This window comes from Excalfactoria chinensis, chromosome 1, assembly GCF_039878825.1.
Source record: "Excalfactoria chinensis isolate bCotChi1 chromosome 1, bCotChi1.hap2, whole genome shotgun sequence".
NCBI classification, from domain to species: domain Eukaryota; kingdom Metazoa; phylum Chordata; class Aves; order Galliformes; family Phasianidae; genus Excalfactoria; species Excalfactoria chinensis.
The window spans coordinates 5,494,252-5,517,365 of record NC_092825.1 but is presented as its reverse complement, the minus strand read 5'-3'; the positions used below and the strand labels follow the sequence as shown (position 1 = coordinate 5,517,365).

The 23,114-nt window shown below is 40.3% G+C and overlaps 1 protein-coding gene across 3 annotated transcripts in view; it reads left to right on the top strand.

Moving 5' to 3' along the window:
• The window catches only part of USP6NL (USP6 N-terminal like), a 103,989-nt gene that overhangs the window by 5,973 nt on the left and 74,902 nt on the right, over nucleotides 1-23,114 (top strand). The window contains exon 1 of one of the 3 annotated variants that reach the window (XM_072349746.1): nucleotides 16,556-16,847. The exons of the other annotated variants lie outside the window; for them this stretch is intronic. Within the exon in view, the coding sequence (XP_072205847.1) occupies nucleotides 16,775-16,847 (73 nt within the window). The 5' untranslated portion in view covers nucleotides 16,556-16,774. Of the gene's footprint in view, nucleotides 1-16,555; nucleotides 16,848-23,114 lie in introns of those variants that run through there. 3 annotated transcript variants of the gene reach the window in all.

The window sequence follows — 23,114 nt, the reverse complement described above, 5'->3', positions numbered from 1 at the left end:
GAAAAAAACATGAGACACCCTAAGTTTTGTTTTGGCTGTATCTGATGGTTAAGATGATTTCCTTTTATCAAACTGCTTTAAGTATTTGAACGTACTTCATGAGTTTTGTGGATTCGAGAACTCTTAATATAAACCTTGGGAGCAGCATTACCTAGCCTTGCATCACACAGGAATAGTGCTTTAACTCCATATGCACAGGGATATATAAATAACAGCTTAGTTTCAACACAAATATACTGGATCTGTTAAAGAATGAGCATGTCTGTGGGATGATTCTATACTGTGTTAGTAAAATAGGTCCATTTGCTTGTCTGGATGGAATTGACTAAAAGAAACTTGTTGAATTTCTTGTCAAACTCAATAATTGTACTTGACATCTGAAGGAAGAAAGTCATGGGGTAAAAACTGGTTTTATCTTGGCAATTAGCAATTCTTTCACTACTGTTTCTTGATGTTTGCTAAATTTTAGGGTTCATGCTGAGTGCAAATAGAATTCTGTTTCACATATGGCTGTTGGCATTTGTTTATTTTCTGATGTTTAATGTTTGCAGTCTTGCGTAAATGACCTCTTTACAGGCAGTTTATTCATGTACCTGTATATCCTGACTTGCCAAACACTGCTATGTTAATCATAATTCATTTATAAAATGTCTCATGTGCTGTCACTGCCTAATGGTCTTAAACATAACAAATACATTTGGGTCTTTTTAGCTTTTAAGTCATAGTTGCTTTGTTATGTGTGACTCATAGAGGTATTGCTGTGATGACAGAGCAAAACAAATGCTGTCATTGCTTGTGTAAAACGCCTTTCATTATGATGAGATTTTTTTGACGTGGTTTCAGAATGGAGATTTTGCTTTGTATTAGGAATGAATACTTTGCTGAAAGGGAAGATGGCAATGTAGCAAGGCTTTTGTGGTGATTTATAATAATGTTAAGCAAAATGTCACGTCCCTGTGTTAGATTGGATGCTTAAGTCTATTCTCACTGGTGTGTCAAGGACACAGCTGAAGATGCTGCCTTTTAAAAATATGGGTTAAAAAAATCAGGTATTTATGTTCAGCTGCTCTTGGACTTCTAACTTACAGTTTGCTTTAGAGAAACTTGAACTATGAGCTCTGCATGCATAGTTCTAGGCTCCTTTTTACTAAATACCTCAATCTACAAAGTATTTATCATCTTAAGAATATATGCACTTGGTCCTCCTGCCCATGTTGGTGATGAAGATGTTACGTGAATAGCGCCCATCCCATCTCCAGCTGCCTGGGACTCTTGGAGTGTGACCATCCAGCTGATTTCTTGTCCACTGAGTGGTGCAGCTGTCAGATCCACGTCCCTCTGTTTTAGAGGGAAGGATGATGTGTGGTGCTGGATGCTTTATACGAGTCCAGGTAGATGGTGTCAGTTGCTCTTCTCTTGTCCACCAATGCTGTAACCCTGTTACAGTAGTCATGTTGGCTGCCACTGCCACCTCCTTGCTTTCTGTGTGTATAGTTTCTTGGGGGATCTGCTCCATTAACATGCCAGAAACAGGCGTGATTGGTGGGCCTGTAGTTTCCTGGCTTTTCCTTTTTTCCCCTTTCAAAAAATGGGGTTTATGTTTTCCTTTTTCCAGTGGCTGAGAACTGCACTGGTCTGCCTTGACTTCTCAAAGATGAACGAGTAGCTTTGCAACTTCATCTGCAGTTATTCAGATGCATCTCAGAGTTCAAGGATTTCCATACAACTCAGGAATGTTCTGTGACTTGTGCTCCTATAAGGTTCAATGGATGATCTCAAACCTGATTCCCCCCCCCCGCAGTGGTCAATTCTTCATGCTCCCAATCCTGCCTGCCTTACTTCTTGCTACTTGGGAAATGTGGCCTTACCTCTGTCTTCCATTTCCTTCATTTGATTCAGCATACATTTTCCCTGTGGATCCTATCCTATATTACTCAGTATCAGAGAAGCGTGTTGATACAGTTGTGCAGTTGAGCATTCATGGTAGTTGTTTTTTGTTCTTGGACAATACAGGGAATCTCAAAAGTGCTCAAACAAAGGTGTAGACTCTTTTAAAGCTTTCATTTCTGCTAAATGCCTTTATAAATGCCTGTTTTTTTAAATCACACTAAGATTAATCCGTATTTCAGATTACACTGTGACATTTTGTGCCCTGTACGGCAGTGAGGTCGCATGCTTAAAGGGTGGGTAAGAGTATGCAGTGTAGCCAAGTTAAATAGTCCTGATTTATTTTATACTTAAAGATAGCTTGTCAGAACAATCCTGGTGTGTCTGAGCTACCAGGAATGTCACGCTGCAGAAGGAGCTGTTTTAATCTTTCCCATTTTCTCCAGTTGTTGACATTTATCTACCAGAAACCGTGTGGTATCGTGATAAATTCTTATGATTATAAACCGTGCTCTTCACGTTTGGGAGTTTTCCCGTGCTTTCTCCTCTGAAGAAAGGTCAGTGCAATGGACTTGTTTGAGCTGCTGCAATGAGCTCAATTTGCAAACAATTGAAGTAATTGTTAGCGTATACTGTTGCAACAAGCTGCTGACATCTCCATTTTTTTCCCTTTAAATGCATAGGATGCGGTGCCAACTTCTGTTTTTAATTCTGCTGTCACAATCAAGTCTAAATAATATTTCTTTTCTGACTTCTTCTGTTTTGTTTCCCACACCCTAAAAACTTACGCGGCGCTCACCGCTGGGCACCAAACCTGCTGTTCTTTGTGCTTTAATGTAATTTGTTTTCTTTGTGATTGTCTGAGGGCAGGAACACGTTCTGTGTGTTTGGAGAGATGCTGTACAATGTAACCTTATAGTTTGGAATCGGTCAGTGTGGTCTGGTAATGAAGTGGGAAACTTTGCTTTACCAGTTCAAGTCAAGACCACGATGGTGTGATTAAAGGCTGCCTCTGTTTGATGGCAGGTTGTCTCTCTCTTGACCTCTCATTAGAGCTGGCTCTCTAGTCTGTGTTCATGGAGGAAACCATTGGTTTTGTCACTGAAAAACAAGAAATGGAACACTTTTTTTTCTCCCTTCTTTTTGATTTCTTGTAGCGTGTGTAAAGAAATAGATTTGGCTGTTGGTTTCTCTGTTCTGAGTAGTAAATTTGGGAAGTAAAACAAATGACCTAGTAAGGTCAACTTTACATAAGTTGCCCAGGGAGGTGGTGGAGGTGAACCATGAGGTGTTCAAGGAACGTTTGGATATTGTGTTGAGGGACGTGGTCTAGTGAGAACTATCAGTGATAGGCAGGTGGTTGGACTGGATGATCTTGTAGCTCTGTTCCAACCTTGGTGATGCTGTGATTCCATAAAGTATGTAAGTGTGCATTATTATTTCTGATTTTGCATCTGAGAAAAGACTTTAGAACTCGCAGAGAACTTCCTAGACTAAGGAAAGTCTGATTGAGGTTGCACGTGAGGGGGGGAAAAACGGAACCAGTTTGCCCTCCTTGTGTGCCAGAATGGGTCTGTAGTGAACTGAGCACTGAGTTCAGAAAACAAATGCTGAGGAATGGGTGATGTTCTGTGGCATCACAAAGTGCAGGGTGGTTGTGTGCCTTGGAAAGGGTGTTGCAATTAATTGTAAAGCCGGTTAGTAGTTATGGGTTGTTTTCAATGAGCTGAGATTGAGAGAAGGGATAAGTTCTGATTCATAGAGAAAATAGCGTGCTGGGGAAAGAAAAATGCAAAAGTAAGCAGAAATACGTTTATAATGAATGGTGAAGGGATGTCAGATTATTCTAATACCTTACAAGGTAAGACTGTTAGGGTTTTTTTGGTTCAACTAAGAACCCTAAATGCTCGTTCATAAAATACAAGCTTGAAGAGACAATATGCAAAGTGCTTTTTTGTAACAACTGTTCTGATTTCACAGTATAATAATTTCTAGTCTTTAGAAATAGCGTCTTTGGAGGAATATGGACGCTATTGCCTCCTGAGTCATCTGTACTGAAATTTGAAGTAGTAATTCTTCGTGAAAAACTGATTCAAGGTCTGAAACTAGCAGTTGGGAGAAATGCTTCCTGCTCTTAGTTTTGCTTCACTGTTATTTCTTGTCAGTATTTTTTCTGTTTTCCAAGTACTGGTAGCTAATGCCATATGTGAGTGCCTGTCCTTGGTGGCGCTTCTAATCATGCACAGGGAGGCAAATATGCTGAAAACAGTTTTCTGACTTGAAGTGCAGATATAGAGGAGGATATAGTTAAGGAGTCGGGGAAGCTTCTGTCAACTTACAGAAAAGCTTTTGATGCAGTTAAGTTTAGTGTGAAAGGTCTGGCTTGTAGGGACAGCCAGGAGTGAAGTGCATGTCTTTAGAATTTGATCCTTTTTTCCCAGTCTGAATTCCTTCATGCTGGTGCCACAAGGACAAACACATGAGGTTGGTTTGGGATGGGTGGGCTCCTGCTTACCACACAGCTGCAGCAATGGTTGTACTGCAACACTGAGAGCAAAGTGCAGGAGTGGGAATGAATGGTTCTGTCCAGTAGTAGCTGTTATTCCCTTGTGGTGTGTGCAGAACTGAGTTGTTTAGGAATGCAGCAATCATCCTGGATATTGAGCGAGGAGAGGCATCTCCAGAGGGCTAATCAGATCCTAGATGACCCAGTTTCTCACCAATGCTGTAATTAAACCTCTTGTCTAAATACAGCGTTCACTAGTCAGAATAAAATATAAACCACAGTATTTTGCACATAAAGAACTGATGCACAGTATTGAAGAAATATAGGTGTGATGCAGAAACAAACTTGTTTCCTCAGTGTTCACCTTTTGTGACATTGGTTCATTTAATGCATTAACGAGGTCTCTAAAGTTGCATCGTTATGGCACTTCTTTTTTTTGGTGGAGTGTCTGGTTATTTAAATGCAAATGGAGAAAACCTTTTAAATTCCAGCTGCACTTAAACAGCCTTCATGGATTAATATTTTCATAATCCTTTTATTTTTGATCCCTTCAGGATCCATAGGACTGCTCATTTGTGGCTTTCCTTGCACTTAGACCTTATTTTCAGATTGGAAGAGGAAGACAAACATTTTTGAGTTTGTGGGGCTCCTCTGTCAGTTGAAACGAGATGAAATACATCATTGGACTCCCCAGACTGGAGTGAAGTCATTTTCTTTTCTTAAACTTTGCAAGAGGCTGCAGATGTAAAAAAGGCATCTATCATTCAGTGTTCTCCCTGTGGGTTTAAATTGATGGTTGATGGGGCTTCTCTAAATAAGTCACTTCATTGTGACACGGACTCTTAAACCAACATAATTTCTGTTTGTAAACCAAGTTGCTGGTGCTGGCAGTAGACTGTTGTTGGCTAAGAAATGACAGGAGAGCCGTGGCAGAAAAGTTATCACTCTGGAATGGCTTAGGTCTGAAGGGGCCTTAAACCCATCCAGTTCCAACCCCTGTTGTGGGTTGGGCCCCCACCAGCTCAGGCTGTCTAGGGCCCATCCAACCTGGCCTTGAGCACCTCCAGGGATGGGGCACCCACAGCTTCTCTGGGCAGCTGTGCCAGTGTCTCACCGCCCTCTGAATGAAAAGCTTTCCCCTGAAGTCTAACATCAATTTCCTCTCTTTCAATTGAAAATAATTCTCCCCAATCCTATCATGTAATGTTGCTGGAAAAGCCACTTACTGCTCCCTACTATTTCCCTCTTAGTCACTTGCTGTTTAGATGTATTCTTTGTCATTTTTTTTTTCCAAGGAAAAGCAAGGTTAAATTATTTAAAACTTACTTTAAAATTAACTTTGTGTTCCCCCCAAAAAAACCAAGATAAATATAACTTGCAGTAATACGTATATTTATATTATAAGCATCTAACATGTAATGGATGTTTAAATATACAATATACTTTGATATCACAGAATCATAGAGTGGCCTGGGTTGAAAAGGACCGCAATGATCATCCAGTGCCAACCCCCTGCTATGTGCAGGATCACCAACCACCAGAGCAGGCTGCCCAGAGCCACATCCAGCCTGGCTTTCAGTGCCTCCAGGGATGGGGCATCCACAACCTCCTTGGGCAACCTGTTCCAGTGCGTCACCACCGTCTGTGTGAAAAACTTTCTCCTAATATCTAACCTACACCTCCCCTGCTGCAGCTTAAGACCATTCTCCCTTGTCCTATCATTATGGCCTCTTTATAAATTACATACTTACATTTACAGCTTATTTTATTTCTGTATACATACGAAAGGAGAGAGTCCTAATTCTAAACTTGCCTCTTGCTGTTTTCATTCCTGGCCAGTGAGGATTACTGAACTATGACAAGTTGCTTTATACGGAATGCTTGCCTTTGGCAGCATAATACTCCTCTGTTGCAGATTTTTATTTTATTTTTGTAGATTTAACTCTTAGTCTCTTTTGGGTCTGTCTCTGGACTCCTTAAATAGAACGTCACACAATGATGCCTTTATTGCGGGTTGTTGGTATTCTTGCAGCAGAAAGAGCAAGTAGCAAGGAACACTGCAACCTTGTTCTCTGGAGTGAGTATCAAGTATCCATCACTATGTAAGCAATTCATAGGCCCGGGATCCTATTCATTCCTGTGATAAGTCAAATGTGGTGTTGAAGTCCACTCTGAAGGAAAAGCGTGGAGGAACTCAGAGCTAAAATACAGCCAAAAAAGAAGAGCTATGGATGTAGATGTTTGGGCAGGCACCCGCTTCTTTGCATAAGGCACCGTGCAACCACAGAACTGGTGTTTCAGTCACTGTCTAAAGGCTGCTGCATTAAACACCACAGCGTTGTTTTAATTTCCAGATGAACTACAGAGGATTTGCCAAAGAGCAGCATAGTCAGATAAGGGTTTGAAACAGGCTGAAAAGGAGTTTTACCACAGCAGCATTGAGAGGTGATTTTAAAGGCTTTCCTTACCTGTTGTGAGTCATGTAGTTCTCCCCTTGTGTGCAATTGATTGACTAATGTACGCCGCTGTTGGAAAAATAAAGCTATTGCTGCTCAGCAGTGTGACTGTGCCACAAATCAGAATGAAAGTGAGCCGTTACCTTGTTTAGTGTTGTTCCTCCTAAGTTCATTTTCAAGAAACAAAATACCTGCCTGGCAGGATGTGCAGTTATTTTAAACTAATTTGATGGTGTTTTAAAAAGCTGCTCTGACGTATTTTTTAACAGGGAACAACTTTGGGTTGTAGCAGGGATGGAAGATCCTTTGGGTTGTTGTCATGGGTGTGATAATGTGAGCGATCCCTGCGGAATTACTGGCTCTGTGACTGGCAATGTTGGTTTAAATTTAAGATCTTCCCTAAACTGATCTGTTGTCTCTTCAGTAGTCAAAGGGGATTTGCATATGTTTGTGTAAACAAAGTAGCTGTGCTTAGATGATATCAAGCAGCTGATTATAAGGTTCGTTTACTCTCTCATTGCGAAAGCACTCCTCTGTAATTAAGAGCTTTTCATTCTTAAAATTGGAACTGGACAAGATAGCACTGGTGTTTTTTTCCAAGCTGTTGGTATCCCTGTTCTACCCTGTTCCAGATTGCTGAAGTGTGCAAGGAGCTGTGTAGGACTCACACAGTTGATGCCTTGTGGGGTTTTTTTTCCCTCTTTTTTTCCCCTTTCCACATTATATGCTGTGCAACATAATCAATTAATATCTGGAACAGAAAGCACATCAGTGTGCTGAAGAATCTGCAGTGCTTTTGGCCAATACATTCATCAATCTGAAAGAACATTAATGTAAAAGGGCACTTTGTTTTAATAAAGCACTCCGGTTTGCCATAGGAGAGTATTCTTGAATGCAGCCTTTCTGTTTTACCCTTGAAAAGCTCTTAGAAAATCTGCCTAATTCCATGGCAGGGTGCTGAAAGGCTCACTCAGAGCGGGACTTAGACTTCCCGGAATTTGTTAGGGACAGGAAAATAAGTCTCTAAATCTGCTTTGCTGCTTTCATTAGGAAGCTTATTTATATATATTTTTTTCCCCCAGAATTTTTACAGCCTTGTATGAGGACTTTTCTTTTGTGACGCTGCTATTTCTGAGTTGTACAAACACTACAATGTCATCACCCTCCTCCCCTGCTCTCCCCCAGACTTCCTGGCAGTGAGTTTGCCAGGTGTAGCTGTTCTTATCAGGGTTGCTGTGCTGTAGCCATACTTGGTAGCCATGCAGCTCTACAGATCCTGATTCCTCACATTCCTAGGAGATGATAGATCTTGCATTTCTTTATTTCTGGTTGTAGAAGCTAGACTGGTTACCACAAGAGTACCTGAAATACATAAAGGCTGGTCTGGAAGATGGGAGAGGAAACACTGGTTTATAGTTAGCCATGAAAAGATTAGGTACAAACTAAGGAGTGTCAGTTCAGTGTTGTTGGTTTATTTGTTTGTTTTTTTTTCTTGACCAAAAATTCCTTCCCCCCCCCCTCCCCCAACATGTTATTTTCTGTGCCAGAAGCAGTGACAAAAATGTCCACAGATTTTCCTTTAGCTAAGAGGTAGGAAAACACCTCCTACATCAAAGGCTCATTAGTTACTTTAAGATCTATTTATTCTCTATTCATGGAAATAAACTAAAAGAAACAATATGTAACTCACAGTGAAACTCTTGGTGGTTGTTTTTTCTTTTTGCTTCCATTGGTTATTAAGTGTAACATGAAAGTCAGAGCACTAATTCTTGATTTACATTCAGCACATGAAATTCAGAGGTCCTACTTGATAGTATGCCAAGGCAGTGTTATCTGTGTGTTGTCCAGTGAAACCTAATAGAGCAGCTTAAAGGCTAAATTGAGGGTAAATAGTACTGCTTTTTCTCTACCTATAGCCCTGATGTGCTATCACTGGAAATTGTTAATGTATCAGATTGCCTCACAAGTATTGGGTTGAGTATTGAAGGTCTGTCTCGTGCTCACTCTGTGGATAACAGTTGGCTGAAACTTGTTGGCATGATTTTAAATTGAGAGAGCATGGAGAGCAGTAAATATACTGCTGTCTTCAGGCTTCTGAACTTGGTACTGAGGCAGTAAGTGATGTACCCGTTCCTTTAGTTTTGCTCTTGTAATAGGTAGGTAAGATGTTCTTCAGTTGGATAGTGTGGTTGTCTTAATATCAGCAGTGTCTTGTTCATCTTTATCAATAGACCTGAATGAAAGGGTAGAGTCCACCCTCAGCAAGTTTGGTGATGATATAGAGCTGGCTGACACACTGGGGGGCTGTGCTACCATTCGTCAAAACCTGGACAGACAGGAGAGTTGGGGAGGGAGGAGCCTGATGAGATTTAACAAGTTAAGTGTAGTCTTATACCTGGGGAGGAATAACTGTACACATCAGTATGGGTTGGCCAGCTGACCTACTGGAGAATAGCTCTGTGGTGGATGTTCCAGTGCACAACAGGTTGGCCATGAGCTGGCAGTGTGCCTTGGTGGCCAAGAAGGCCAATGGTAACCTGAGATGTGTAAAAAGAGCGTTGTCAGGAGGCTGAGGGAGATCATTTTCCCCCTCTGCTCTGCCCTGGTGAGGCCACAATTAGACTACTGTGTCCAGTTCTGGGCTCTCCAGTTCAAGAAAGACAGGGATCTCCTAGGAGTCCAGCAGAGGACCACAAAGATGATAAAGAGCTTGGAGCATCTCCTGTATGAGGGAATGTTGAGTAACCCGGGTCTGTTCAGCTTGGGGAAAACACAGGGTATCTGATAAACATTTATAAATATCCAGAGGTAGGTGGGAGCCAAGTGGATGAGGCAAGGCAAGGAGTAATGGCCTAAAACTTGTACACAGAAAGTTCCTTTCAAACATGTGGAATAACTTCTATACGGTATGGGTGATGGAGCACTGGAGCAGGCTGCTCAGGGGGGTTGTAGAGTCTCCTTTTCTGGAGATATTCAAGACCTGTCTGGATGCCTACCTGTGTGATACAGTGTAGAGTACCTGCTTTGGCAGGGCTGTTGGACTCAAAGATCTCTTGATGTCCCTTCCAACCCCTGTGATTCTGTAAACAAAACAGTCTGTTTCACGTTGCTGCCTCTGATGAGCACTGGCTTGTTTATCTGCAGGCAGTGAGGCTGAGAGACCCAAGTGCTCCAATGAATTTTTTTCATGGATGGAGGAAGTAGGGGAATTCTTTAATTGCTGTGGTGTATGTAGTTAGTAGGAAATAGGATTGGATTCAAAGCAAGTTTAACATTCTAGTTACTGTGCACAACCAAATTAAATCCATTCTTAAGAACAGAGACAAAACAAAGTTAGCTACTTAGCCAGAATATATATTCCTACTAAAACTCTAGGATTATAAGAAGTCATGGTTAATGTAATTGTCACTTTCTACTCTAATCACCACGCTTGACTTTTAAAATGCATTGCTTAAATATGCTTTAAAAGCATGTTTTCTGAGTGGATGTACAAGGAGAGTGGAAGGCAGAAGTCTGAAAGGGTGCAGGTAATGGTGCCAGGCATTAAAACACAACTGCACTAAGCAATCATGTCCAGGTACACTTCCTTGCGGAAGGTGGATTGCTTCTGGCAATGTGACTTTCAGGGTAACTTCCTTCAGTTACTTTTATAGTGCTGACATTTTTCTTCTGTTTGTAGCCGTGTAACATCAGTAGTGAAGCTGTGTTTTTTGTGCATTGGTACTTTGGTGGTGGTAGACTAGCCCTAAGTGTTCACAACCTTGTAAACATTGGGCTTTTACTGCAGAGAAATAATCCTTCTACAGGTCATTTGCTACACAAAGCAAGGCTTGATAAAAATGTGTGTGTTTTCCAAACGGAAGATGCAGTGTTTCCTCAATTTAGCATTTGTGAAGCTACCTCTCAATTTCTGGTGTGGCTTTTTTCCATCTGGCTTGCAGAAATCTGTCGGTTGATTCTACAGTGATGACCTAAATCCAGGACATGCAAAACTGCAGAAGTGCTGCGTCTTCTTGGATGAAAAAAGATCAAAACCTTTCTCTTGTTGTAATTACAACGTACAATTATTACAATCATATTGTTTTAGAACAGCACATCAAGGTGTATTTGAACACAGATATCTGATATTCATCTTCATTGCCGTGTGGTGTCCGTTTACCAGGAAGATGATAGAAGTGATCTACACAGGTAGTCCCCTTTTCATCATTGTGGCTCCCTTGGAAAGCTGCTGTCCGCTCATTATCGTCTCGATCCACTAGCAGAGTGTGTTTCAGCAAGAGCTGAGGGGGTAAGAAAGAGCATGACTTGAGTAACAAGGAGAACAGTAGGAGTATTGTGCAGCTGCAGGGCTTTGTAAGTTTCTTTCTTTAAAGCTTCAGGCAGGAACGGCTGCCTGAGTTACCTGTGTTTTTTTCCCTATGTTTTTTTTCTTTCTTTTTTTTCTTTTCCAATTACCTTTTGTTATTTATCCTTTTTTTTTTTTTTTAATGATTTTTTTTTTTTATGATTTTTTACCTAGAATTAATGTCATTGATCCTTTATTGAAGTTCTCAATAATGATCCTGAATGTAATGAGGAGTGTTTTTGTGTGAAAAAGACATCAACTGTGGATGAATACCTCTTCTTCAATCAGTGCACTTACTGTTATTTGTTAGTTTTTCACTCTCTTTCTTGGCCGAGTTTCTTTCTGTTTGTTGCCTTGTAAAGACAGCTTGTAAAAGATGGTCATCTGTTTGTTTAAATACTATGGTCATGCTTTCATGCTTTGAAAATAGTAGCAAACCTGCAAAAAAACACCAATCAACAAGAAAAAACAAACAAAACGGTGCAAATTCAATAGGATTCAGCATTTACTGACTGTTGCTCTGTAAAATCCTAGATAGGCAGGGAATGATGACCTTGAGTATAGGAGGACTGCAGGAGGGTATGGATGGGATGAGATCACCTGTGTGGCATTCAACAAAGCTAAGTGCCATGTACTGAACTTCATAGTATCATAGTACCATAGTATTGTGCGAGTTGGAAGGGACCTTAGAGATCATCGAGTCCAACTCCCGGGATTCGAGCCCTCTGTGTAGCAGAGCGGCACTTCTACCCCCTGCTCCACAGGGGGGGATTCAAACCCGGGCCCCCTGGTGTTGCAAACGGGAATTCTACTGCTGCGCCACTGGAGGCACACATAACTTGGCCCATAACAACCTCATGCAACAGTACAGGCTTGGGGGAAGAGTAGTTGGAAAGTGGCCTGGGAGAAAAGGACCTGGGGGTGTTTAGTTATTGATGTATCGATGTGAATTCTCCTGTTCTGACTAGAGTGGATTATTTAATATCTGATGGATGAAAACTGTAGGCTTCAGTTCACAGGTTGGAACATTAATTTAAGATATTAGTGAGAAAGGATGGAGAACCTACTTTACTGCTGCTTTAACAGTTATTTGTATGAAGATGTATTGCTTGTCCTCGAGCTCAATGCCTGTTATTTTGAGATATTCATTTGAAGACCAGCTGTGACAGGAAAAGTCGGGGAGGAGTAACTGTAAAACAAAGCACTATTGATATTTTAGGTGTTGCTGTGACTTACTTGCTGGGTAGATTGTACTCAACTGCTTCACTTTTTACAAGTACATACTGGGAATTCACGATGCAGATGTTTTTATAGTGTAGTTTTCCTTCTTTTTAGTATTTCAAGAGTCTTTTCCCAAATAATATATTTTATTTACGTTTCCTCTTTTTTTTTTTTAAGCGATTTTAATGCTAAAAATTGTTTATAAAATTGCTGTTAGTACTTGAAAGAAAATCTGCTTCCTTTTCTGAGCTATTTTGCTCATGGGAAGGGAGGCAAAGCAGTTCTGCTGTTTGTAGCTCCTTAAACTGCAGCTTTGAAAACAAACTTTCAACCTGATCATTAAGAACAACCGCCTTTGCTGTTTCTGGTGCTTGCCTTTTTCTGGCCCTTGTTATGAATAGTCCTGCTGACTCTGTGACGTATTTAATCTGTGAATTTTACAGGTGTAGAAAGATGGGTTCAAAGAGCACACAGATCCCATCTACTGAAATCCCCATCTACTGCCCATAACATCAGACTGCACTTTTGCAGTACTAGGGAGATATCAGAGACTTTCATGGATACGTTTAACTTCTTTTTAGATAACAATGGCTGAACTTCAAGCTTTATTCTGCATTTATTGAAGGAGGCAGCATCAGGATGGAGCTCAGCCTGATACCTTGGCATGGCTGCTTTCCCTCTGTGTTATGAACTGTTTCTTTGGGCCTGTTGGCCCTTAACGCTTGGTATCTTAGCCATGTTTAGAGCTTAGCAGGTAGGGAAAAGGACATACATGATTCTGGTCTGCTGTACTGAAAGCATAGTTTAGGATTATGAAGACAGAACTGCCTGTGTTTCTGCAGAGATGTGGCAGAATAATCTGTATGCAGGCTGAATTCTAACCAGGTCAGGTTGATGTGAGATGGGAAAAGAATGGTCACGATGATAACTTTGCATCTCAAATAAATGTGTGCAGGACTGTTGTTCATATGCATAAATGCCCTCAAGCTGTCTGGGTGGTTAGGGTTTTTTTTTGCTTTTTTTTTTTTCTCCTAGCTTGTACATTTTCTTTTCTGCAAATGAGGGCAGAACAAACTGGTGGCTTTTTGGATAGCTGCAGTGCTGCTTGGGGTTAGCTTGAAGGTTCATGATTTTCAAGCCTGGACATAATGCCATGAATATATAAACACTCCAGATTATAATGAGGGAAGTAGAATGAAGTTTTGCTCAAGCTTATCCATATATCCACTGTGCTGTATTTTTGTAGCATCCTTTGTGCTGTGTACATGTTACCTCCTGGCAGTATGCTTTATTAAAACGATCTGCTTTCAAGCACCAGTTAATTATAATTACGTTAATAGACACATTTTTATTTTGAGTGATGGCAGCCAACTAATCAGGTTGCAAGTTGTACTCTTTATTATGGTTGAGAGAGGTCAAGGGCTGCATGCAGTGATGCATAAAATCTAATGCTGGTTAACTGCTCCTTCTCATTATCACCTTGATGAAATGAATTGTAATGGGTGCAATTGCTGTATGCCCTGAATTATTGAAGCTAAGGGAGAAAAGCAGAATGCAAGAACATTAAGAAGTGTCCATTGCTCAGCTAACTGGCTGCTGAAAATGCATGTGATTAGTGGAAATCTACATGGTATGCACTGAGTATTGCAACGTGACTCAAAGAGAATCTGCTTAAATCAATGTGTTATGATTTTAGTGTAACAATTTATCTTGTTTATCAGTGTTCTCTTGTAAACAAGATGCTTAATAATCCTGTTTAGTTTTCCCAAGTTCATTTTAAAGCTTGCTTTTTTGTTATAAATCACATTTTTTCTAACAGAAACAAGAGGGAAAACTACTGCATGTGCATCTTTGCAGTTTTTTCATACCGAGGAAGGGCAGGTACATGTAAGAATGATTTCTAGTCCTGGACTTCTTGCACAGCTCCCTTTGGGAAAGGGAGATATTGGTGACTATGGTGTTTCTAAGGGCAGTTTTACAGTCTTTTCCACTTAATTGTCAATGAGAGGGGATAGCTTTGAAGAAAAGGGAGCAACTTCTCTATTACCAGTAGTGAGTAGCTGTAACCCTTCTCTGCTTGTTAACTCAGTGCTATTAAGTGTGGTATTTCTCCTATTTGCTATCAGTATGGCTCATTTCTTGAATTGTGAAAACAACGGTGACACAAAAACAAGTAGAAAAGGTGCATCGTATATTTGCTTTTCTCCTGCCCTTCTCCCTCTTCCCTGCTGTTACTCTTTGTCAGTCCACCATCCTGTCATTACACTGACACTTGAGAACCTTGCTGTAGAAAGGAGATGATCTGCCTCAGTTATCATCGCCTTTAGGACCTATAAGGTGTGCTCATTCTTTAGTTGGTTAAGTGTTGAAGTTATTACTGAAGATTTGAATGTACCTCTTTTTAATTTCTGTCCTTAGTATGTTTATATCAAAGGCCAGAAGTTTTTTTTAATGCTTTACAGGTAGTTTCATGTTATGTGAACTATAAACTTAGGCAGCTTTTCGGAATACATCTGCAGTGCAATTTAGCTGTAAGCAATGGTGTTCCTTTGAGTTTATATCTTTAACTGAAAGACAAGTTGTTTGACAACCCAACTAAATTAAAGAATACATCCTGGAAAGATAATGATGGGAAAGCTCGTACAGGCAGGTATGTATGTTGAAGGTATATCTGAAGAACCTGCAGGTCAACTTAATTAGGCAATTCGACACTAAGTTTTGTTTAAATGTTTTGAAATTACAGCTGTTTCCCAGAAATACCTTTTCATATATTAAAATGAAAGGAAAAAATGACCAGGAAGTTATTTGTCAGAAACCTGGCATTTATGTACAGAATTGGGAAATTATTCTTTTTGTAAAGAGTCAATGTTCCAATCCAGGTGACTTGAAGAATCCTTTCTTTGGGAAGAGATAATGGATAGTTGCTCAGTAATTGTATCCAAGCTTCCAATTGAGTGGACATATTTTTAGGGTGGGACAAGAAATTGGATGGCTTGTCAGAGATGATGCTTTTAGTCATCTTTGTTTTGCCAAGCCAAATACAATAGTGCTCCAGAATGTTATTACTTCTGGCAGGGGTGAGTTAATGGGCAGGATGTAAATGAGCCTAACATAATAGAAACAGTTTGTGCCTACCCTGTATGTGTTTCAGCAGACCAACATGAATGTGGATAAATATGCCAACAACGCTAAGATCTAAGATGTTTGTGATCAGCAGCTGGAATGGAAAGAAATGACCTCTCCCACATCTAACACTTAAGGGATGGGAACAGAAGGTCTAAAGGCCAGAGAATACATTTTGAGCCTTGGTCGGGCCTGTGTTTGTTCTAATTTAATGTTTTTTGGAAGATGTAGTTGGCTTCCTAAATTGCTTGCTTTGTATCGATGAGGCCTTACAATGCTATGTAGGAATTCACATTCCGAAAACATTCACAGAGGCTGACAGTTATTTAACACAACAGCATAAAACACAATTTCTGATGACTTTTTTTTCCCTTAGCTCTGTACAGCCTTTGACAGAAGGGCTTTCTGATGTGCCTTTGTACATTTTCCAAATGGCATTAAAAATGTGACGGGGCACATTCTGCAATTTGTCTGTTTAAAATTACCTGCCAGAAGTAATGATAGTACTTTAGCTGGAACTGTTCTCTGGGCCTCTGGTGGTGAGAGAGAGAGAGAAGGATGCCTGAAATGCCCCCTGGATTTCAGAAAGCTTCCTGATGTGTGGGGATTCCAGTCACGTACAGGGGTGTCAGAGGTGCACATGCAAGGAACAGAAAGACTCGTTTTAGCAGGTGCTTGCTTATGCCCAAATGTGTTTAGCAGGGTAGATCTGAGTTCTGTTAGTAGGTCTGATGCTGGCTCTACGGTGCATCAGTAGCTCTCTCAAAACGTTACATGAGATTTCATGAGTTGATGCAGACCTTAAAAAAGGAAGCAGACACTGTGCTTAAATACTAAGCTTAGGGGGAATGTGTGTTGCTTTTACCAGAATTCATTTCAAGAGGTGTTTTCTTCAGTTAATTTCAGCGCGGATGTTTTTTTTTTAGAGAACATTTAGGATGTTGTTTAGAGAAATCGGTACACATTCCGTTCTACAAATAATTTCTTAACATGTTCTGCAGAAATGCATCTAGGACTGCTTGCAGGTTTTTGTCTCCTTGTGCTGAAGTCACTTTAAATCCATCACCCCAGCCTGTGGAGTCGTCAGGCAGAAATCTTTCTCTGAAGGTAGAGGAGTTGTTCCTGCATCCGTTGTGCCTGAGCACGCTGAGGGCAGCTGCCTAATGACATGCAGTAATGAAACCTGTTGGAATTGTAGGGGGGGGTATCTGGTCTCTTTGATTTTGCTGAGGAGCAATGATTCAAGTGCTTCAGATTGTAAAAGATCTGGTGTCGCCAGCAAGACGGAGAGCAGATGCTGCTAAGAAAGGTAAGAGCAGCACTGGGATATATTCAGTGTTCTGAGTGATTTGCTGTAGGTCAGAAATCTTTTGGAGTTTGATATACTTAGGCACGTATTTAAATTTTCTGTGGTGTGTGAAGCTGCTGTAATTTGGCTTTGAATTATTAAGCCTAATTATTATCGTTTTGCAACTGCAGCTTTCCCAAAGAGAATCCCAATGACGTTTATTATGCTGAGGATGGAGTTTTTGTCAGCATTTGTAACTGCTCCTATTGTTCTGAAGATCTTTTCCTTATTTTTCTGTACTAAAAATGTTTTTCGTGTCTGGATGGCTCAGGCTGTGAAAATAGCAACTGTATTCTATATAATCTACCATCAGAACAGCACGTAGAATCTTAAGTATTCTAAATGAGAATAAAAACAAAAATAGACTTCTTTAGTGCTTATGGAAATGAGATGGACTGAAAGTCCACAGCTGCTCTGCTGTTTAGGTTTTACAATTAGATTATTTTGAGATTACAACTAACTTCAAAATCCAAAACGGCTCTTGTGAGTGTACAGAACATTACTTTAATACTCACTTATTGTTTGAAATGAATTGATGTTAAATGCTTTTTTGTTCTCTTCAGCATGCCGAATGTTTGTTGTTTTTCCTTCCATAAACTAGTTCCATCTTTTGTGCTATCTTGCCTGCTTATCTAATTAGAAACTCATTAGACACTTTTTCTTCTCCTGTTCATTTTTACTTTTCCATTATTTGCAGATGCTCGATATGCGGTTTGTAGGGGAATAAACTAATTCATAAAGATGTCTGTAACTGCATTCCTTTCTTACTGGGATTTAATTTGCAGGGTCCACTTCATTTTGTAGTGAATAGGTCATGAATAATTTAGAGGCTATAGCATCTGTGTGCGCCTGCTGCTGTGCCGATGTTCTGCTCTGCTGTTACATGTAATCTGTGGCTAAAGGCAAATATCTGTAATTTACATCGCTGATCTAAAAATATCAGTCCGCTGTAATTCTAAGGAATTAGTTAATGAAACACTTTCTAAGAAAACAAAATGATTAAAGGCAGAACTGGAGCCCACTGTGTTATCTCCGGTCAGAATAAAAGACGTTCATTTCATGAAGTCACACTTCTGAATTGCTTCCTTAAATTCTGTAATGATTGGTTGAACATCCCACCCAACGGTTGTGTAATTTTGTCACAGTGAATTGCTTGCTCTCAGTTCTCCATACATCTTGTTTTGATTTGTTTACTTATGCTCCACTTGCTACAGCGAAGAATGAAGGGGACGGTCAGTAGTTGCTGCCTGTTCTGAGTGCAGCTAGCTTAGTCAGGCTTGGTTTTCATAGGAGGCATGTGAGAGTTGGTTTAAAAAGCTACCAGCAAAAAATATAAAACTATGTTTATTCAAACTCATGCATTTGAATTGGAAACAAAGGCCTTGAAAAATGTAATGAAATACCCAGAAATGAACTGTAAAGCTGTGGGAGTTGTTTTATTTCTCCTCTTTAGTTCAGACCCTTTTTGGTCATTGTTTGGGCAGTATTCTCAGGCTGCTAGTAACTGAGCTAATTCGATGTAAGCTCTTAGTGAATTTGGTTGTGAAATTTTACAGACAATATTAAGTTCCTAACATTTAAAAAAAAAAAAATCTCAAACATATGGAAGAAAACATCAATAAAAGATACAAGGTGCTGACAGACTGTAATAAATACAGCAATCTGAGTAGGCAGCAGGGTTTCTTTCTCCCCGCATGCAATATTAGGCATCTGGTGTATGGGAAGGACTGTATGCTACAGAAATGACTCATTCTCAAAATTGTTTTCAGTAAATGGAAAAATGAATTTGTAAAGGAAGAGTTGCTAGGAAGAACAGTGTGAATGTGAGGTGAATTCATACAGACACGAAGGATGATACGTGAAGTATTTGCAAATGTGCTTTTGAGTTAGCGTTGGTAAGTTTAGAGGTTTTTAACCTCTTTCCATGGGTGCACCCTCTTCCTGTTACAAAGTGTTTTTCATTAGAACGTGTTTTTGAGCAATGTGTAAAATTCTAAGGTCTAAATTTGCTTTAAAATCTATCCCTTGTCATGAGAACTGGGAACCTAAGAAATAACCTGGGCAGTTGCTTGCAGGGCCTGTGCACGTGTGGGGGTGGAGGATGACTATATTCCTCACTATGGTCTTAACTGGCACTCAGGAGACAAATGTTGTGCAGTAGTATAATGTAGTAATTGCCTGTTTCTTGCTTTGTGCCTGTTTTAAAAATTTCCCTCTTTGAAGTTGAACGTTCTAACTTTATAATGACTTTTATAAATAGTATGCAGGGCTGTGGGGGAAAGGATTGCCCTAGCTTCCTATTTACCCAAAGCTTATTTTCAGTTGAGACCTAGAAACACAGTTTTTAGCCAAGAAAATGTCAATTTGCATCTGTGGTTCGACAACAGAAGCTTATTATAAGACGAGAAAGCGTAGCTACTGTGGAGGGGAAAATTCAGTCCCTGCAGAAGAAAGTCTTGAATGTTATTTAAAAGGAACCCATTCTTGGCATTTCATGGGTTTAGGTATGGATTTCATGGGGTAGTTGAACAGCTTGCCAAAGTTGCTGAGTCTGATTGTTTGCTACAGCCAGAGTTAGTTTTCATTGTAGCTGTGACCCACACTGGTAGCTAAATTAGATTTAATTTTCTGTATCAGAAGAATGTGATAAATAGTTTACGAATACAAGACTAACTCCTTGCAGATAGAGTGCTATTCTTGTCTCCCAGCTGTGAGTCCTTGGATTATGGTTTTCTATGTAGTGTTTGGCTGTTGCAAAGGCTCACATCAGAAAATTCCACAATAGCCATGTGAAGTTCTTGTTAGCAAGACATGCAGTAAGCAAACAGCAACTTCTGGTATGTAATGTCTATGGTACACTTTCATGCTCTCATAATGCATTGCTTACAGCTTGAATGCCAAGATTTTCTAGAAACCCAAATCCTCTACAGTGACTTTCCATGATCTTCCAATTGCAGTGAAAGCTGTGTGTGTAATTCTGTGGATTAGGGTAAACACGAATTTGTAAAGAAAGTAGAGAAATACTAAAGGACCTGTCACTGTTTTATTTCTTGAGGCTTGGCTTTCTTAAACAAATTGTAACCTTGAAAGCCTGGCTTTGGATAAAGTCCCAAATCATGTCCGTATAAGATTCTCTCGATAAGCATTCTAATTTAAGGCCATGTATTTCACAAGATCTGAGACTTATTTGAACTGGGGGAAGAAAAATCGTTTGCATGTTGTTTCTTCTGGAGAAATCAATGTGGAGTGTAAATCTGTTGACTTTTTCCACCATTGGAATCCTATTTGAAATCAAAGTTGTTTAAAATAACGAAGACGTATTCTTGTTTTACCTCTCCTCCCCTTGTTCTTTTCACAGATGGCCTTTAGTTAGAATATAATGAAGGAACTGCACTGAAATGTGTTCAGCTGATAAATAAATCAAAGTCACAGTGTTGCAATGACATGCAGTCTTTAGAGGAAGAGATACTAAATGGAGAACTTGGGTTTGAGGGTGTGTATATTCGGTCACTGCAATGAACTAGGCCGTAAGCCAAAAAGAGTGATGCTCTTTGGGAGTCCCTTGTGTTTCTTTGAGGTGCACATCTTATCTCAGTCTTCTTAGGCTTTTAGAAAAAGCTTATAAATACCTTCAGATTCAAAGATAATTTTCATTCTGGAAATGTGGGCATACACGGTATGTAAATGTTGGGCCAGACGAGGCTAATTGTGTGTAAATGTGCCAATAATAATAGTTCACGCTTCGGAAGATTCTGCCTGAATTCACTTGCCAGATGGTACTCTGATAGAACCTTATATTCCAGACCAAGACTTGGCAAGAAAACTGCAGTCTTTCTGTTGGTTAATTTCTTTGCAGGGCGATTGGTTGATTAGTTGTAATGAAGAAAATAAAGCAACTACCTCTGTTGTTATTTTCTTTGTTTTCTTTTTTTCTAGTTGTACTGTCTTTGGTGCTCAGCATGCTGAGATGGTTGTCTCTTATGGGAGGTTTCAGGGTTAACTTCTCTCCTATTCCAGGTGCTGAATATAGATCTTGGCTCTTATTAAACTTCATTGGTTGACCAGGTTGGTGACTGCCCAGCCCTTCTGTTTGTCAAGATTTCTTTGCAAAGCCCTTAAGAAGCTGATGTGAAAGTCATTTATCTTGATCCCAACCACACTTTTAGTGTGACCACTTGCTGAAAGGCGGTCTATTGACTCCAGCATTTCCTCCTTACAGTCAGTGGTATTACAGTTCATGTGAACTGAAGTTGTGTAGTCATTTCTTATTGTTGTTATTTTATTGTTGCAGAAATACTGTTATAGTCCAGATTAGAAATACGGAGTAGAAGTAAAGGTGTGCTACGCCTGTATGACTTGTATGCTATTGTTTGAAATAGTTTTCTTTGTTAGAGCTTGAATGGAGAGAAGCAAGAGAATAATGATTTCTTTCCCCCAACTCTCCCTGTAAGGCTGGAATCATTAAGATTAGAAAAGACCTCTAAGCACATCTCATTCGGCCATCAATGCTATGCCAACTAGCACACGTCCCTCAGTGCCACATCTGCTCTATTCTGGAACACTTCCAGAGGTGGTGACTCCAACTCCCTGGGCAGCCCGTACCAAATGCCTCACCAACTCTGAGAAGAAATTTATCCTGACATCCAACCTGAACCTCCCCTGGAACAACTGAAGGCACTTCCCTCTCTTCCTATCACTGTTACCTAGGAGCAGAGGCTGACCCCCTTCCTGCCCTCCCCAACACAGCCTCCTTCAGGCAGTGGTAGAGAACAAGGACTGAACAATCACGGTTCCCTCAGCCACTCCAAATAAGACTTGTGCTCCAGACCCTTCATTGCCCTTCTCTGAATGTTCTCTGTGGCCTCAGTGCATTTACTGTAGTGAGGAGCCCAAGATGGAACACAGTACTGAAGTTGTGGCCTCACTAGAGCTGAGTACAGGGGAGCAGTCACCTCCATAGTCCTACTGATGGTACTTTGTCTGGTACAAGATAGGATGCCATTGACTTTTATGGCTGCCTGGGCACACTGCTGGCTCACGTTCATCTGACTGTTAACTAGTGTCCTCTCAGATCCTTTTCTCCCGTCCAGCTTGCCAACCACTCTGCCCTAAACCTGTAGCACTGCATGGGGTTGTTGTGACTGAAGTGCAGGATCCAGCACTTGGTCTTGTTAATGCTGATACAGTTGGCCTCAGCTCACTGATTCAGCTTGTACAGATCACTCTGTAGGGCCTTCCTAGCCCCAGGCAGGTCAGCACCTCCTCACAACTTGATGACATCCGTATATTTATGGGGGGGTGTACTCAGTCCGTTCATCCGGATCATAAATAACAGTAACAAAAAAGACTGAGCTGCTGAGTCTGCATCAGGGAGTTAATTGTAGCAGGATGGTTGGACTCTACCATCTCCAGAGGTCGCTTCTAACCCCTTGTGACTGTGACTTTATTTACCTGTGTATTTCTTGTGAAATATGAAGTTCTGCCTGCATTAGTCAGTGTTATATATATATTTTTATTATGCACCTCATCAATATGTACAAACGGTTTTAATTCATTATCTACCATGACTAAGGATGTATTGATGTGACAAAATTGAACTGTAGTTCAACAAGATCTACTGACTTCACTGTCTTTGTGTTGAAGTTGTGCCTTTTGGCAATGGTTTTACAGGTAATTAACACTAGCACCAGTGGCTCTTCGTAATGATGTATTCCTGCCTTACTTCTGCTGCTTCTCCTCATCTCAGTTTGGATAGTCATGTTGATTTAAACTGGGGAAAGTGATCTGAACGTTACCATAAATTTCTTTCTTGTTGAGGCAGTTTTAATCTTGATCTCTTTTACCACCCTAATTGCTGAGGCAGGCTCACAAATGTGCATGCCAGCTCCCAGGAGGGGTGTGAATAAACGCGGGGGTGAGCTTCCTTCACACTGATGCTGACTCGTACAAGGGCAAAGTACCGCTGAATTTTGACAGGCAATTGTGAGTACGAGGTGTTCTGCCTCAGAATGTTGCATATACAAGTAATAGTACAGTTGTACTAGTACAGCTGGACACTCATCAGCATGATTTTTATCAGATATGCTCTATTTCTGAAGCTGACATTCGCTGTTCCTGCTTTGAATAGTAGTAACTTTCATGACATATACATATCTCGTAGCTTTTTTTTTTTCCTTTCACTTCTTGAGGGTTTATTGTTGTTTTTAGTTCATTTAAAAAATGCTTAAA